The sequence below is a fragment of the Procambarus clarkii genome, chromosome 3 (assembly GCF_040958095.1).
Source record: "Procambarus clarkii isolate CNS0578487 chromosome 3, FALCON_Pclarkii_2.0, whole genome shotgun sequence".
In the NCBI taxonomy this organism is placed as follows: domain Eukaryota; kingdom Metazoa; phylum Arthropoda; class Malacostraca; order Decapoda; family Cambaridae; genus Procambarus; species Procambarus clarkii.
Window position 1 is genome coordinate 18,433,634 of NC_091152.1, and position 17,162 is coordinate 18,450,795.

General features: G+C 42.3%; 2 protein-coding genes across 2 annotated transcripts; one reads left to right on the top strand and one right to left on the bottom strand.

The window, feature by feature from the left end:
* Positions 1-2,346: 2,346 nt before the first annotated feature.
* Positions 2,347-6,599, bottom strand: LOC138368596 (ring-infected erythrocyte surface antigen-like). The gene is made up of 2 exons (XM_069331126.1): positions 6,480-6,599; positions 2,347-2,727 (listed from the first exon to the last, which is right to left on the bottom strand). The coding sequence occupies exons 1-2, from the start codon at positions 6,597-6,599 to the stop codon at positions 2,347-2,349; spliced, it is 501 nt and encodes a 166-aa protein (XP_069187227.1).
* Positions 6,600-15,749: 9,150 nt separating this feature from the next.
* Positions 15,750-16,562, top strand: LOC138368601 (uncharacterized). The gene has a single exon (XM_069331136.1). The coding sequence runs from the start codon at positions 15,750-15,752 to the stop codon at positions 16,560-16,562; it is 813 nt and encodes a 270-aa protein (XP_069187237.1).
* The last annotated feature ends 600 nt before the right edge of the window (positions 16,563-17,162 follow it).

Genomic DNA, 17,162 nt, shown 5'->3' on the forward strand with positions numbered 1-17,162 from the left:
TTATATTGATTTATATTATATATTTTTAATTTTATATTATATTGTATTATATTTTAATTATTTTATTTTATTTTATTTTATATATACACCACCTCTGGTGGAATTCTAGGGACCCATAGCCTCGAAGAAGAAAATAAAGAGTATTCAGATTATATATATATATATATATATATATATATATATATATATATATATATATATATATATATATATATATATATATATATATATATATATATATATATATATATATATATATATATATATATTATATATATATAATATTTATGGTAGTTGTCTTCAGCACCACCAGTATAATCTTGTATTGTATTAGAGTTAAACTTTCATTTTATTCCTATTTTTATTTTCACCTATTTTCAGGTGTCATTTTTGTTCATTAATATTTCAGTAAATTTTAATTATTTATTTGATGATTTTCATTTGTTTCCACCTGCGACTTACACACTGCGAGGCCAGGAGCAGCATTTTTGTTTATTATTTGTGTGAGGGAGAGCCATACCATCTTGGTTCAGTATAGCTGGGATACCACAACCCGTCACATATATTTGGGGGCCTGTCCTAGGGGCTGTCCCAGGAACTGTCCTAGGGGCTGTCCCAGGAACTGTCCTAGGAGCTGTCCCAGGAACTGTCCTAGGAGCTGTCCCAGGAACTGTCCTAGGAGCTGTCCCAGGAACTGTCCTAGGAGCTGTCACAGGACCTGTCCTAGGAGCTGTCACAGGAACTGTCTTAGGAGCTGTCACAGGAACTGTCCTAGGGGCTGTCCCAGGAACTGTCCTAGGAGCTGTCACAGGAACTGTCTTAGGAGCTGTCACAGGAACTGTCCTAGGAGCTGTCACAGGAACTGTCCTAGGAGCTGTCCCAGGAACTGTCCTAGGAGCTGTCCCAGGAACTGTCCTAGGAGCTGTCCCAGGAACTGTCCTAGGAGCTGTCACAGGAACTGTCCTAGGAGCTGTCCCAGGAACTGTCTTAGGAGCTGTCCCAGGAACTGTCCTAGGAGCTGTCACAGGAACTGTCCTAGGAGCTGTCACAGGAACTGTCCTAGGAGCTGTCACAGGAACTGTCCTAGGGGCTGTCCCAGGAACTGTCCTAAGAGCTGTCACAGGAACTGTCCTAGGAGCTGTCCCAGGAACTGTCCTAGGAGCTGTCACAGGAACTGTCCTAGGAGCTGTCCCAGGAACTGTCCTAGGAGCTGTCACAGGAACTGTCCTAGGAGCTGTCCCAGGAACTGTCTTAGGAGCTGTCACAGGAACTGTTCAAGGAGCTGTTCAAGGAGCTGTTCAAGGAGCTGTTCAAGGAGCTGTTCTAGGAGCTGGTCTGAGGAGCTGTCCCAGGAGCTGTCACAGGAACTGTTCAAGGAGCTGTCCCAGGAACTGTCCTAGAAGCGGTCACAGGAACTGTTCAAGGAGCTGTTCTAGGAACTGTTCAAGGAGCTGTTCTAGGAGCTGTTCAAGGAGCTGTTCTAGGAACTGTTCAAGGAGCTGTTCTAGGAACTGTTCAAGGAGCTGTTCAAGGAGCTGTTCAAGGAGCTGTTCTAGGAACTGTTCAAGGAGCTGTTCAAGGAGCTGTTCTAGGAGCTGTCCCAGGAACTGTTCTAGGAGCTGGTCTGAGGAGCTGTTCTAGGAACTGTTCAAGGAGCTGTTCAAGGAGCTGTTCTAGGAACTGTTCAAGGAGCTGTTCTAGGAACTGTTCTAGGAACTGTTCAAGGAGCTGTTCAAGGAGCTGTTCTAGGAACTGTTCAAGGAGCTGTTCTAGGAACTGTTCAAGGAGCTGTCACAGGAACTGTTCAAGGAGCTGTTCTAGGAACTGTTCAAGGAGCTGTTCAAGGAGCTGTTCTAGGAGCTGTCCCAGGAACTGTTCTAGGAGCTGGTCTGAGGAGCTGTTCTAGGAACTGTTCAAGGAGCTGTTCAAGGAGCTGTTCTAGGAACTGTTCAAGGAGCTGTTCTAGGAGCTGTTCAAGGAGCTGTTCTAGGAACTGTTCAAGGAGCTGTTCTAGGAACTGTTCAAGGAGCTGTTCAAGGAGCTGTTCATGGAGCTGTTCTAGGAACTGTTCAAGGAGCTGTTCAAGGAGCTGTTCTAGGAGCTGTCCCAGGAACTGTTCTAGGAGCTGGTCTGAGGAGCTGTTCTAGGAACTGTTCAAGGAGCTGTTCAAGGAGCTGTTCTAGGAACTGTTCAAGGAGCTGTTCTAGGAACTGTTCTAGGAACTGTTCAAGGAGCTGTTCAAGGAGCTGTTCTAGGAACTGTTCAAGGAGCTGTTCTAGGAACTGTTCAAGGAGCTGTCACAGGAACTGTTCAAGGAGCTGTTCTAGGAACTGTTCAAGGAGCTGTTCAAGGAGCTGTTCTAGGAGCTGTCCCAGGAACTGTTCTAGGAGCTGGTCTGAGGAGCTGTTCTAGGAACTGTTCAAGGAGCTGTTCAAGGAGCTGTTCTAGGAACTGTTCAAGGAGCTGTTCTAGGAACTGTTCTAGGAACTGTTCAAGGAGCTGTTCAAGGAGCTGTTCTAGGAACTGTTCAAGGAGCTGTTCTAGGAACTGTTCAAGGAGCTGTTCTAGGAACTGTTTAAGGAGCTGTTCTAGGAACTGTTCAAGGAGCTGTTCTAGGAGCTGTTCAAGGAGCTGTTCTAGGAACTGTTTAAGGAGCTGTTCTAGGAACTGTTTAAGGAGCTGTTCTAGGAACTGTTCAAGGAGCTGTTCTAGGAACTGTTCAAGAAGCTGTCCCAGGAACTGTCCTAGGAGCTGTCACAGGAACTGTCCTAGGAGCTGTCCCAGGAACTGTCTTAGGAGCTGTCACAGGAACTGTTCAAGGAGCTGTTCTAGGAACTGTCACAGGAACTGTTCAAGGAGCTGTCCCAGGAACTGTCCTAGAAGCGGTCACAGGAACTGTTCAAGGAGCTGTTCTAGGAACTGTTCAAGGAGCTGTTCTAGGAGCTGTTCAAGGAGCTGTTCTAGGAACTGTCCTAGGAGCTGTCACAGGAACTGTTCAAGGAGCTGTTCAAGGAACTGTTCAAGGAGCTGTTCAAGGAGCTGTTCAAGGAGCTGGTCTGAGGAGCTGTTCCTAGTAACCCTTGCTTAATGTTGTGTTTAGTTATTATACTTGGCTTTTATACTTTGTATTTTTTCAGAATTAATTTTGAGATTTACATACAGGTAACTTAACACATCTACTTTACAGGTGTAGCAATTTGTGATCTGTTTATTAGATTGACTTTAATTACTATTGCTAAGCTATTTTCTAAGCTATTGCTATATCTTTATTGTCCACATTGGTTTTGTCCCAACAGAGAGGACTCACTCAGGCAGATCACCCCTCGGGTACTTATCTGGTACTTTGATTTGTCTTCGAACTATTATGTTCCACTTAGTATTAGGAACTTTGGAGGAAGTATTGGACTAGAGATCCTCTCGCATCCAGAACTAACCTTCGTTCACAGTTCATGATTAACTGCTCAGGTAGGGAGTTTACTATTCTTTTACAGAGCACAAGGAACGGTAACTCTACAGTTAATTATCTAGATTGTAGTAGGACAACTCTTGCCCTTATCTTCACTAGAATACAGGGTACAGACATCCCTACATCCTCTTTATATTTTACTATCTCGAAACATAAAAATAATAAAAAATAAAATGTTTATTTAGGTAAGGTACATACATACAAGAGATTTTACAAATATTGATGAATGTATAGGTAGAGCTAGTACATACAATGCCTAAAGTCACTATTACGCAAAGCGTTTCGGGCAGGAAAAACATTAATGACTAAAGCTTAATACTAATTGGGTATAAAGAATAAAATGTGTTGAGAACAAGTAAAAAATAGAGATAAAAAAGGGGGAACATGGCAGAAAAAGCAGCACAAATAAAATTAGGTCGACAAACAGCGTTGTTTAAGAAAATAACAGACATTGGTTGACAATAGAAGGGTAAGATGGTTACAGGGAATTTATTAGGTAGTGATTCGTTTTTATCTTGTGTGTCCCTGGAAATTCAGCTTATGGGCGATGAGAATGCCAAGGAATTTGCCATCTAATTTGTTACAAATTTGGGTATTGTTTATTTTGAGATTTATTTGATTAGAGGATTTATTGCCAAACAGAATCTAGATAGTTTTGTTAATGTTAAGGGTGAGTTTGTTGGCAGTTAGCCAAAGATGGACTTTATTTAGCTCAGTATTTACTGTGACATTTAGAGCAAGGGGGTCAGAACTGGAGTAAATGAAGGTTGTGTCGTCAGCAAATAGAATTGGTTTGAGGTGTTGGGAGGCATTTGGAAGGTCATTAATGTAGATGAGAAAGAGGAGAGGGCCAAGTATGCTGCCCTGAGGAACACCAATGTTGATGGGTAGGGTGGGAGAAATTGTATTATTCACAGAAACATACTCAAACCTGTCAGTAAGGTAGGATTTGAGGTATTGCAGGGAGTGTCCTCTGACTCCATAATGATGTAATTTAAGAAGAAGGTTTTGATGGTTGACAGTGTCAAAAGCCTTACGCAGGTCCACAAATAACCCAAATAACATTCATTTATATTATTTCTCCAAGTCCTTACTAAAGTCAAAGACAAAGTTTTATTTCAGGTTATCATATATAGTACAGTAATTTATCTTGTAAAATTTATTGCTGCCTTACAGGATAGATACTTATCGTACAGTGTTGCCAGTTATAAAACAACTGTTTCAACGGTTGGAAGAAAACGCGCACAGAGTGGGGGACTTATTTTATTTGTTATAATAATAATAATAATTAATTATTAATACAAATAATTAATTAATAATAATAATCATAATAATAAATGATTAATTATAATTGACAATCCTTAAATGAAGAAGCCTAGTAGCTCATTATAACGAATAAATAGATGATTAAAGTGGATAATTAATTATGGTGACTAATAATGATTAGTGAATAACCATAAATTATTATACAGAAATAAAATTATTGTATAGCCGTTATAATGATTAAATCAAATACAATGAAGAGAGATCTCGTATTCTTGGCTTATCACTTTGGGGGTTCCGTCGGAGCACCCCCAATCCCGTGAGGGCCAGCGGCGCGGAACCCCCACCCCTGAAGGGCGAGCGGAAGCTGGCTGCTGTAGGTAGGAACATGACATCTCGCTACCGTGGCCGTAAGCGTGCCCGTACGCCCGGAGAGGCCATTAAAAAACAATCAGGTTTTCCTGACTGAAAAAGGTACCAATCCGGGTCTACTAGACAGATGCTGCTAAGAGACGCAGCTCGCTTGGTGGGCCGACGGAGCTCCAACTTAACGAGCCGTGGAGCAGAGAGGCGGGTTGGCCCACCGACTGTGCCCTGGGAGGAGGACCTACTGCCGGGTTTGTACTCCAAGCACGGAGCGCTTTCCACCATGGCGAATGACTGGGCGATCCCGGTTATATCTTCGTCGTAGTAGCCCGCCCTCCAGAGACCAGGCCTGGAAGGCTGGCCCCAGGGCGGGTGTGGGATGTGAATGCTGTCCACTCCGAGGCCGACTCCCCAGGGTCGACCCCGTGTCGACCCCGTGTCGGTCATTGTCGCTGTGGTGAGCCCCGCGGGTGTGGAGTGGAGGTGTCGGCTTAGAAGCGTGTCGGTCACCTCCCAGGATACCTCTCGTGGTGGCACGACATCAGTGGTCCGCCTCTCGGGCCCCCACCACGTGGTCCTCAATCATTCATGGTGTTCCTCATGCGCGTTCTATCGTAGATCTGAAAGTATTAAGGCAGTAAGGGTGGGCAGAAGCTGGCATGCAGATGCAGTGGTAACGTGTAAGGCAAGGGCACAGTTGAGGGGGACCTACACCATAAGTGTACTGCTGGCAACTTAGGCTGCAAGAATGGGGATAACTGGATGTAACACGTGTTGCGAAAGGCAGGAATGGGTAGACTTCAATGAAGTCCCAAGCATAACGGAGTGGGGAGTAACTTAGAAGCCTAGTGATGATACTGCCAGAAACAAAAGTGCTAACTCCTGGGACAATCGGACGCCTCCTCAGCGGGAACTAAGAGAAATAGTGAATGTCGGCGTCAAGTAGTTAGTAAGTTAGTTAGTTAGTAGTTAGTTAGTTAGCTCCAGCACATCAACTACTAATAATAAGACAAATTATAAGTCAATGTTAAACCACAGAGCTGACAGTGGACTGGAGGTGGCCCCAAATGACTGCATTAGAGTGCAACGATGCCCATATCGCTATGCAGCGGGTAAATACTAAATAACACTAACAGGCCAAGGTAAGAGGATGGTAAGGGGGCATCGAACTGCACACTTATGCACAAATAAGACGAATCAGAACTGTAAGGAAATTATTATTAAGAATGGAGAGAAAATGCGATCTTCCCTTCTTCCCCGTGAAAATCCTCGGCTGGGACACGCCATCTGGAGGCTCGGCAGCTGGACCATTTCAGCTGCGGCATCTTCGGGTGGACACCGCTAGGTGTCAACTTCAGCAGCTGGGACATCGTCGGCTGGATACCTCCTTCCGGAGCCTCAGCTGCTGGATCATCGGCTGGAACCTCGTTAGCAGGAACATCAGCAGCTGAGCCTCGATCATCGGCCGTAACACTACCAGCTGGGCCATCAACTGCTGGATCATCGGCAGGGACTACATCAGCCGGAACATCAGCAGCTGGGTCTGCCCGCAGGCAGGCAAACAAATGAGGGTCAAAAAAAATATATATAATAACCAGAATAAAATGTAGGACTGTAAAGTCACGTAATAAGTAGTAAGACCACTGCCTGAAATCACTTGCCCTGTTTAACATAAAACAGTCAGGCTCCGTGGTGTAGTGGTAAGACACTCGCCTGGCGTTCCGCGAGCGCTATGTCATGGGTTCGTATCCTGGCCGGGGAGGATTTACTGGGCCCAATTCCTTAACTGTTGCCCCTGTTTAACTCAACAGTAAAATGTGTACTTGGTTGTAACAACGATTCTTCGCGGCGGGGATCGTATTCCAGGGACCTGCCCGAAACGCTACGCGTACTAGTGGCTCTACAAGAATGTAACAACTCTTGTATATATCTCAAAAAAAAAAAAAAAAAAAAAAACATAAATAAATATGGGATAAATAAATATGTGGGATGATAATAAACAGAGAAAAGTGAATAGACATAATGACTGATTAATAATTGAGACTTCATTTGTGTGTACTCTGACATTGCATTGGCAACTTGCACTAGGCTCCATCAACAATGTGCCACGACTCGTTCTCTCTAGTTGCATCTTTGCAGCACTGGCGCACTGCTCAGTTATGTTATACGACATCGAGTAATGTGGTACAGCAGTTGTTCTCTATCCAATAATTAATAAGAACAGGTGGAGAACGATTATAATAAAGAATAATAAGTGTATGTTTTGTAGTGTATCAGCCGAGGAGGAGGCGGACAAGAGGTCGCCGAGTCCGCGGGCGCGCTCTTAAGTACCCTGCTCGATGCGCGCGCAACTTAGGTGGTTAGACACAACTCACTGTAATACGTTTTCTTCCCACAGAAACTTCACCGCTTGAGAACCAGTGTCTATTTCTCGTGCATATTGCCACATCACTTACAAGGCAGTCTAATAATCCTCACTTATTGGTTCGCCTACAGAGTACTCTCATTTTTCTCCCATTGATATTTTGCATTTATATAATATTCAATATGTTTAGGTTAGCCACATTTCGTGCTAACCCGGAGGAGGAGCTCCACACGTTAATTCGTGCTACTAGAGCAGAATTGATAACATTGACAACAGAGTATCTCATCACTCCTCCCCATGGGGTCACCAAAGCTGAGCGTCATAACCTGATTGTATATCACCTTGCAGACCATGACCTTATTACTCCAGAGCAGCAGGACCAACATAGAGTTGCTGATAAAATCACACTCACACACATGAAACTAAAAATCAAGTTAGCACAACTAGAAGCTGCTGCCGATGAACGCCAACGGGAGATGAGACGACAAGAGGCTGAATTAGCCCGTCAACGTGAACGAGAACAACGCCAGCTACAAGAACAAGAAGCTGAACTACAACGTGCTCGTGAACAAGAACGACTCCAGATCCAGCAACAAGAAGCTGAACTGCAACGTCAACGTCAAGAACAAGAAGCTGACTTACAACGTCTAAGAGAAGTATAACGACTACAAATCCTAGCTCAAGAACATCAACTCAAGAGACAACAAGAGGAGGATGGAGTTGGCATCACATTACGCTTGGAACAAGGTAGATCAAACACCGCGCTCGAGTTCCGGCGCCAGGAGTTACAACATGAAAGTCCCCACCTCTCTCAGCGCCGTGAAGCAGAAGCCAACTTACTGATATGTTTTAAGCCTACAGATTGTATTAAAATGATGCCGCCTTTTGTAGAGGCAGAAGTAGATTCATTTTTTGTGTCATTCGAGGCCTTGGCCACCCAGTTACAATGGCCTAGGAATCAATAGTCTATACGTATCCGGTCACACCTTACAGGAAGAGCTGCCTTAACACTCAGTACTCTTGCAAACGAGACTGACTATAATATACTCAAGCAAGCTGTCCTTGAGGCGTTTCTACTTTCCACTGAGAGCTACCGACGACGCTTATAGTTTAACATCTCCTCATAAATAAATAAATAAATAAATAAATAAATAAATAAATAAATAAATAAATAAATAAATAAATAAATAAATAAATAAATAAACAAATAAATAAATGTTTATTTAGGTAAGGTACATACATACAAGAGATTTTACAAAGATTGATGGATTTATAGATAGAGCTAGTACATACAATGCCTAAAGTCAGTATTACGCAAAGCGTTTCGGGCAGGAAAAACATTAATGACTAAAGCTTAATACTAATTGAGTATAAAGAATAAAATGTGTTGAGAACAAATAAAAATAGAGATAAAAGATGGAGGAACACGGCAGAAAAAGCAGCACAAATACAATTAGGTCGACAAACAGCGTTGTTTAAAAAAAAACATACATGGGTTGACAATAGAAGGGTAAGGTAGGTTACAGGGAATTTATTAGGTAGTGATTCGTTTTTATCTTAAACTGGTTGAGAGAGGTACAGTCTTTAACATGATTGGGAAGGTCATTCCACATTCTGGGTCCCTTGATTTGTAGAGCATTTCTAGTTTGATTAAGTCGTACTCTAGGAATATCAAAACTGTATTTATTTCTGGTGTGGTGCTCATGGGTTCTGTTACAACCTTCTATGAAGCTTTTAAGGTCAGGATTGACATTACAGTTCAGCGTTTTATATATGTATAATACACATGAGAGAATGTGCAGTGACTTAATATCTAACATATTCAGAGATTTGAGTAGGGGTACCGAGTGATGTCTGGGGCCAGAGTTGGATATTGTCCTAATAGCAGCTTTGTGTTGAGTAATAAGAGGACGTAAATGATTTTGGGTAGTAGAACCCCAAGCACAAATACCATAGTTGAGATATGGATAGATAAGGGAGTAATAGAGAGTCACCAGGGCAGGGCGTGGTACATAATATCTGATCTTAGAAAGAATGCCAACAGTTTTTGAAACTATTTTTGATATATTTAGAATGTGTCCCTGGAAATTCAGCTTATGGTCAATGAGAACGCCAAGGAATTTGCCATCTACTTTGTTACAAATTTGGGTATTATTTATCCTGAGATTTATTTGATTTGAGGATTTATTGCCAAACAGAATATATAAAGTTTTGTCAATGTTGAGGGTGAGTTTGTTGGCAGTTAGCCAAAGATGGACTTTATTTAGCTCAGTATTTACAGTAGCATTTAGAGCAAGGGGGTCAGGACTGGAGTAAATGAAGGTTGTGTCGTCAGCAAATAGAATTGGTTTGAGGTGTTGGGAGGCATTTGGAAGGTCATTAATGTAGATGAGAAAGAGGAGAGGGCCAAGTATGCTGCCCTGGGGAACACCAATATTGATGGGTAGGGTGGGAGAAATTGAATTGTTCACAGAAACATACTGGAGCCTGTCAGTAAGGTAAGATTTGAGGTATTGTAGGGAGTGACCTCTGACTCCATAATGATGTAAATTTAAGAAGAAGGTTTTGGTGGTTGACAGTGTCAAAAGCTTTACGCAGGTCCACAAATAACCCAACAGGGAACTCATATTTATCAAGAGCTGCATGAATCAAGTTAATCATACTAATAAGTGCATCGTTAGTGCTTTTTTGGGGTCTGAAGCCATTTTGACAAGAGCTAAGTATATTGTGTTTGGCTAGATAATAGTAAGGCTGCTTGTAGATTAGTTTTTCAAATATTTTTGACAAGTTAGGCAGGATTGATATAGGTCTGTAGTCGTTAACATCTGTGAGATCACCACATTTGTGGACAGGCGTCACTCTCGCTATTTTTAGAATATCTGGAAAGGTTTGGAGTTCAAGTGACTTGTTGAAGAGCAATGCAATAGCAGGGGCTAAAGATCTGGAGGCTTTTTTGTAAATTAAAGTTGGTATCTCCTCGAGGGCACCAGACTTGGTTTTAAGGGAAAGGATTATCTCATTAACATCAGTGAAATTTGCAGGCGTTAGGTACAGAGACTGTGGATAGTTACCTGTAAGATAGTCCTTAACATCAGTACTGGAAGATGGAATATCATTTGCAAGGGATGACCCAATGGAAGAGAAGAACCTATTGAACTCAATAGCAGAATCAGAGGCTGAAAGCTCACCATCGTTATTGGACAGGAGTATTGGTTTGTTATTTATAATCTTCTTTGATTCCAATATTTGTGAAATTGTGCTCCATGTTTTCCTAATGTTGCTCTTTATTTGGGTAAATTTATCTTCGCAGTATTTAGTTTTGGCTCGTCTAATTATTTTTGATAGCAATAACGAGTAATTCTTTGAGAATTCTTTGGAGACGATTCCTAACCAATACTTCTTCTCAAGGTCATGTTTTTTATTAATGGATTTAAGTATTCCCTTTGTAAGCCAGGGATTGTTAAGCCTTTTGGTTGTGACTTGTTTCGTTAGCATATGACAGTGGATGTTATAAAGGCTGAGAGTTTTTTGAAGAAAAGATTGCACTGCTAGGTTGATGTCCCCTATGTTACCTAACTCGGACTCCCAGTTGACATTATCAGCAGCAGTTATAAAATTGCTATAACAGTTTCATTATGCAGCCTAAAGCTTATCTCCCTTGTCTCTAGAGGTGGTTTGTTAGTGTTAGGAGAAATGTGGGATAATGGTCTGTAGTGCTATCGATGATTATACCTGAAGTAAGCGGAGAGGTTATGTTGGTCCAGATGTGATCTAGAGTCGTGGCAGTACTATCAGTGATTCTAGTAGGTCTAGTGATTAAGGGTATGAGGAAGCAGGAATTCATACAGTTGAGGAAGCTAACAGCAGTAGGGTGTTCTGGCTCGCAGAGATCAATATTAAAGTCCCCTGCGATAATTAGATGGTTTTTGTTCAGTCTGTTATCTAGTATTAGATTTCTAAGGTTTGAGTTGAATTCGGACACATCAGTGTTAGGAATTTTATAAACTGCACCCACAGACAGGACAGACTCGGCACCCTTGACTCTGAAGCTGGCGAAGATATACTCCCCACAGCAGTCTCTAGTTCTAATTTCTTTTAAGCATGTTAGTTCTTGGTGGTAGTAAAGAGCAGTGCCACCACCTCTTTGAAGTTGACGACAGTTGTGAATTGCCGAGTAGTTAGGCATGTTAAAGAGTTGAGTTTTGCTTTGATGTCCATTGAGTAGTATCCTCTTTCAACCATGTTTCAGTAAGTATAATAAAAGAGAATTTGTTGTCAATAGTTTCAATCAAGGCACTAACATCATCGAAGTGTTTACTTAGTGATCTTACATTCAAGTTAATTACAGAGATATTATGATTATGTGTTAAAACATTGTTTACATCATGTGCTGTAAAATATCTGCAATTTTGATCATTAAAGTGATGATTGTCATAGATAGTGGATAAGAGGTATAGTTCTGGGTCTATACTTGTCTGCATAAGAGGGCTGGTTGTAGGAAACCAAGGCAAGGCAATTACAAAATAAACCAATTTTGATATAAAAGGAGGGAAAAATATAAATATATACAAGACAAACACAAACGAACAAAAAAATGAGGTAAATTGCTTACAAGTGCTCTCAGGTACACTGAAAGAAATAATTTGCATTTTGAGACACAGGGAAAGCCAGGGGTACAATGTAGTAAGGGAGTATGGTGAGGCTAGGCAACCTAGGTAATAATGAAACTGTGTAATAATAAAATAAAAAAAACTGTGTGACTCACCATAGATGTAAAGTGCCTTGTATAGTGACTGTTATGATCCTCCTGTTGAATCACTTGTGATATAAAACAAGATTATTGATATGTATATGTATTTGTGTGCATGTATGTAGTTAAATGTACATGTGTATGTAACATTAACAATTGTGCAGCTAGCTTCACATGACTGTCACTTGCTTAGATAAACAAACTCTGGGATTCCGTTCCTGAACAGATTACGTGCCTCTGTAACCCTTTCCACCACTGCCCACGGGATGGCTATAGGGTGTAGAATAAAGAAATGAAATGAATTGATGAAATATTTAGAGAGTTTGTTTAGGTGAGTCTGCCCATCATGGCGGGTGTCTGGGGGGGGGGGGCTGGGGGCAGGGGCTGCACACGGCACAGCGGCCCCGGCGCACATATAAGGCAGCGGCCTGGCCACCGTGACATCAGTCTGCTCCCAGCACCCCACGTTATCACACACTTCTATACGCTCGTCTACCTCACTCTACACCACCATGCCTGGACCCTGTTGCAACGGTAATTATATATCATCTTTCTTGCAGTTTGGTGTAATTTGTGGATTATTTTTATTATTGAGCATGCTCATCCTGGGAGTGGTAGTGTATTGTGCACCCCATACTCATCCTGTGAGTGGTAATTTATTGTGCACCCCATACTCATCCTGTGAGCGGTAGTTTATTGTGCACCCCATACTCGTCCTGTGAGTGGTAATTTATTGTGCACCCCATACTCATCCTGTGAGCGGTAGTTTATTGTGCACCCCATACTCATCCTGTGAGTGGTAATTTATTGTGCACCCCATACTCATCCTGTGAGCGGTAGTTTATTGTGCACCCCATACTCATCCTGTGAGTGGTAATTTATTGTGCACCCCATACTCGTCCTGTGAGTGGTAATTTATTGTGCACCCCATACTCGTCCTGTGAGCGGTAGTTTATTGTGCACCCCATACTCATCCTGTGAGCGGTAGTTTATTGTGCACCCCATACTCATCCTGTGAGCGGTAGTTTATTGTGCACCCCATACTCGTCCTGTGAGCGGTAGTGTATTGTGCACCCCATACTCGTCCTGTGAGCGGTAGTTTATTGTGCACCCCATACTCATCCTGTGAGTGGTAGTTTATTGTGCACCCCATACTCATCCTGTGAGTGGTAGTGTATTGTGCACCCCATACTCATCCTGTGAGTGGTAGTGTATTGTGCACCCCATACTCATCCTGTGAGTGGTAGTTTATTGTGCACCCCATACTCATCCTGTGAGCGGTAGTTTATTGTGCACCCCATACTCATCCTGTGAGCGGTAGTTTATTGTGCACCCCATACTCATCCTGTGAGCGGTAGTTTATTGTGCTCCCCATACTCATCCTGTGAGCGGTAGTTTATTGTGCACCCCATACTCATCCTGTGAGCGGTAGTTTATTGTGCTCCCCATACTCATCCTGTGAGCGGTAGTTTATTGTGCACCCCATACTCATCCTGTGAGCGGTAGTTTATTGTGCACCCCATACTCATCCTGTGAGCGGTAGTTTATTGTGCTCCCCATACTCATCCTGTGAGCGGTAGTTTATTGTGCACCCCATACTCATCCTGTGAGCGGTAGTTTATTGTGCTCCCCATACTCATCCTGTGAGCGGTAGTTTATTGTGCACCCCATACTCATCCTGTGAGCGGTAGTTTATTGTGCACCCCATACTCATCCTGTGAGCGGTAGTTTATTGTGCTCCCCATACTTATACTTATACTCCCCATATCTGCACCCGTGGTGCGGTGTAGGGAACCACTAGTGTATATGGTCTGAGAGAGTGCAGATCAGTTGTTTTCAGTTATTTCATTATTAGTTATATAATTTATTTGCCATTTCACGTAACGTAAGTTTAGATCTATGTAAATGAGTCAATTTTCACACAGTATAAGGTATAGTGTTGTATGTGTGGCAGTCTGTGTCTACACACTTTACACTTTACGTCATGTGGATGCCTGTACGAGCACAACTCCCAGAGATATTTGTAACCAAGTCGTGTTCGAACTGTGACAACGTCTGTCACTCAAGTAATTTTGTCACGTGCCCGATACAAGTGTTTTGTTTTACACATTTCATTGTGATAAACAATGGATCTGCCAAGTTGCTGTTTGCACTCTTCTGCGTACACACTTTCCTAAAGTTTGCGCTACGTGGACACTTTGTCTTTGTCCTTTGTCTCCGTGGTGTAGTGGTAAGACACTCGCCTGGCGTTCCGCGAGCGCTATGTCATGGGTTCGTATCCTGGCCGGGGAGGATTTACTGGGCGCAATTCCTTAACTGTTGCCCCTGTTTAACTCAACAGTAAAATGTGTACTTGGTTGTAACAAGGATTCTTCGCGGCGGGGATCGTATTCCAGGGACTTGCCCGAAACGCTACGCGTACTAGTGGCTCTACAAGAATGTAACAACTCTTGTATATATCTCAAAAAAAAAAAAATTACACAGAGCCAAACACTTTATTCAAAATTTTAAATGACAGCAATCTTTCCATCTGTTGTTGTTTTATATTCAGGTTCTCTGAACCAAATGTTGACGTGGCTACAGTGAGCCTGTACAGCTGTATCTTCCCCAGCCTCAAGGTGTTCTGTGTGGTACTTAAGGCGTGCTGTGTTTCAGGTAACTGTGAGTGTGCTGCCGGCGGGTGCAAGACTGGCTGTGTGTGCACCTCATGCCGCTGTGCACCCTGCGACAAGTGTAAGTCACTTCAACACTTTCTTAAGTCTCATTACACCTCCTACATCACCACTACTCTTTGTAATATATTCCCTCTACTGACAAATGTGTCTAGTTAATTTTTAATCTTATTTTTTATACGTGTTTAATCTTCAAATGTCAATTGTTTTCGAAATATTTATATAGCAAATTTAAGTTATTTGGGCCGTTATTTCGTTTTGGGGCCGAAATCATAATGGCATTTTTCAAACAATTTCATTTTGCTTCCTCAGTTTCAAATATAAAAAAGTGATAATTCTTTCTATTTTCAAACTTACTTTTTGTAGTTGAAACCTTATAGTGAGTGTAACTATTGCTGTATAGTCCTATACTATAGTGTATTATATGTATATAATCCTATACTATAGTGTATTATATGTATATAATCCTATACTATAGTGTATTATATGTATATAGTCCTATACTATAGTGTATTATATGTATATAATCCTATACTATAGTGTATTATATGTATATAGTCCTATACTATAGTGCATTATATGTATATAGTCCTATACTATAGTGTATTATATGTATATAGTCCTATACTATAGTGTATTATATGTATATAATCCTATACTATAGTGTATTATATGTATATAGTCCTATACTATAGTGCATTATATGTATATAGTCCTATACTATAGTGCATTATATGTATATAGTCCTATACTATAGTGTATTATATGTATATAGTCCTATACTATAGTGCATTATATGTATATAGTCCTATACTACAGTGTATTACTGTATAGTTGAACCAAACAAATGTCTGACAACACATTAACATGTGCAGGTACGTCGGGGTGCAAGTGTCCATCCAAGGAGGAGTGTGCCAAGACCTGCACCAAGCCTTGCAAGTGCTGCCCCTAGACCCTACAGTGCTGCCCCTAGACCCTACAGTGCTGCCCCCTGACCCTACAGTGCTGCCCCCTGACCCTACAGTGCTGCCCCCTGACCCTACAGTGCTGCCCCTAGACCCTACAGTGCTGCCCCTAGACCCTACAGTGCTGCCCCTAGACCCTACAGTGCTGCCCCTAGACCCTACAGTGCTGCCCCCTGACCCTACAGTGCTGCCCCCTGACCCTACAGTGCTGCCCCCTGACCCTACAATGCTGCCCCCTGACCCTACAGTGTTGCCCCTATACCCTACAGTGCTGCCCCCTGACCCTACAGTGCTGCCCCTAGGCCCTACAGTGCTGCCCCCTGACCCTACAGTGCTGCCCCCTGACCCTACAGTGCTGCCCCTAGACCCTACAGTGCTGCCCCCTGACCCTACAGTGCTGCCCCCTGACCCTACAGTGCTGCCCCCTGACCCTACAGTGCTGCCCCCTGACCCTACAGTGTTGCCCCTAGACCCTACAGTGCTGCCCCCTGACCCTACAGTGCTGCCCCTAGACCCTACAGTGCTGCCCCCTGACCCTACAGTGCTGCCCCCTGACCCTACAGTGCTGCCCCCTGACCCTACAGTGCTGCCCCTAGACCCTACAGTGCTGCCCCCTGACCCTACAGTGCTGCCCCCTGACCCTACAGTGCTGCCCCTAGACCCTACAGTGTTGCCCCCTGACCTAGCAAGTGTATGTCGTGCTGTAAAGCTATAATATAAGCTGGAGAGAAGAGAGAAGGAGTCGGGTGGAGGAGAGAGTTGAGGTAGTGTCATAGCCTCGCCTGCCTGAGTTACAATAGGCTTCCACACCTTATTATAACATCTAACATAAAGCCTTTTAATTGTAAATGCTTTCTTATTCTTTTTTATATAACACGGAGTTAATATTAACACAGGATTAGTTTTGTTGTATTAATAAAATACTTAATTTAAACTTGTTTATTTGTTGCACTATTTTTTTTTTGTGATAATGTTCATAATAATGTTTATTACAAATAATGTGTGTACAAAGAACATAAGAGTAATGTACAATTGTAGGACAGGAGTTACACACACTAATACTAAAAGAGAATTAAGCTAACAAAATGATTACGTTCAAGGAAAATAACAAATGAATGCAAAAATATTATACTTAAGGATAATTTGACAATCTTGGGGTATACACATCAATGTGCTGCTACTATATTCTGTATGAAGGATTACAGAGTGTATATCCAAGGCTAGCTATGAGTTTACCTAATATCCCCATCTCCCATGATGATTAGTCATACATGGAGTCATGAGAGAACATGAAATGCGAGGCTGATCTATTAGC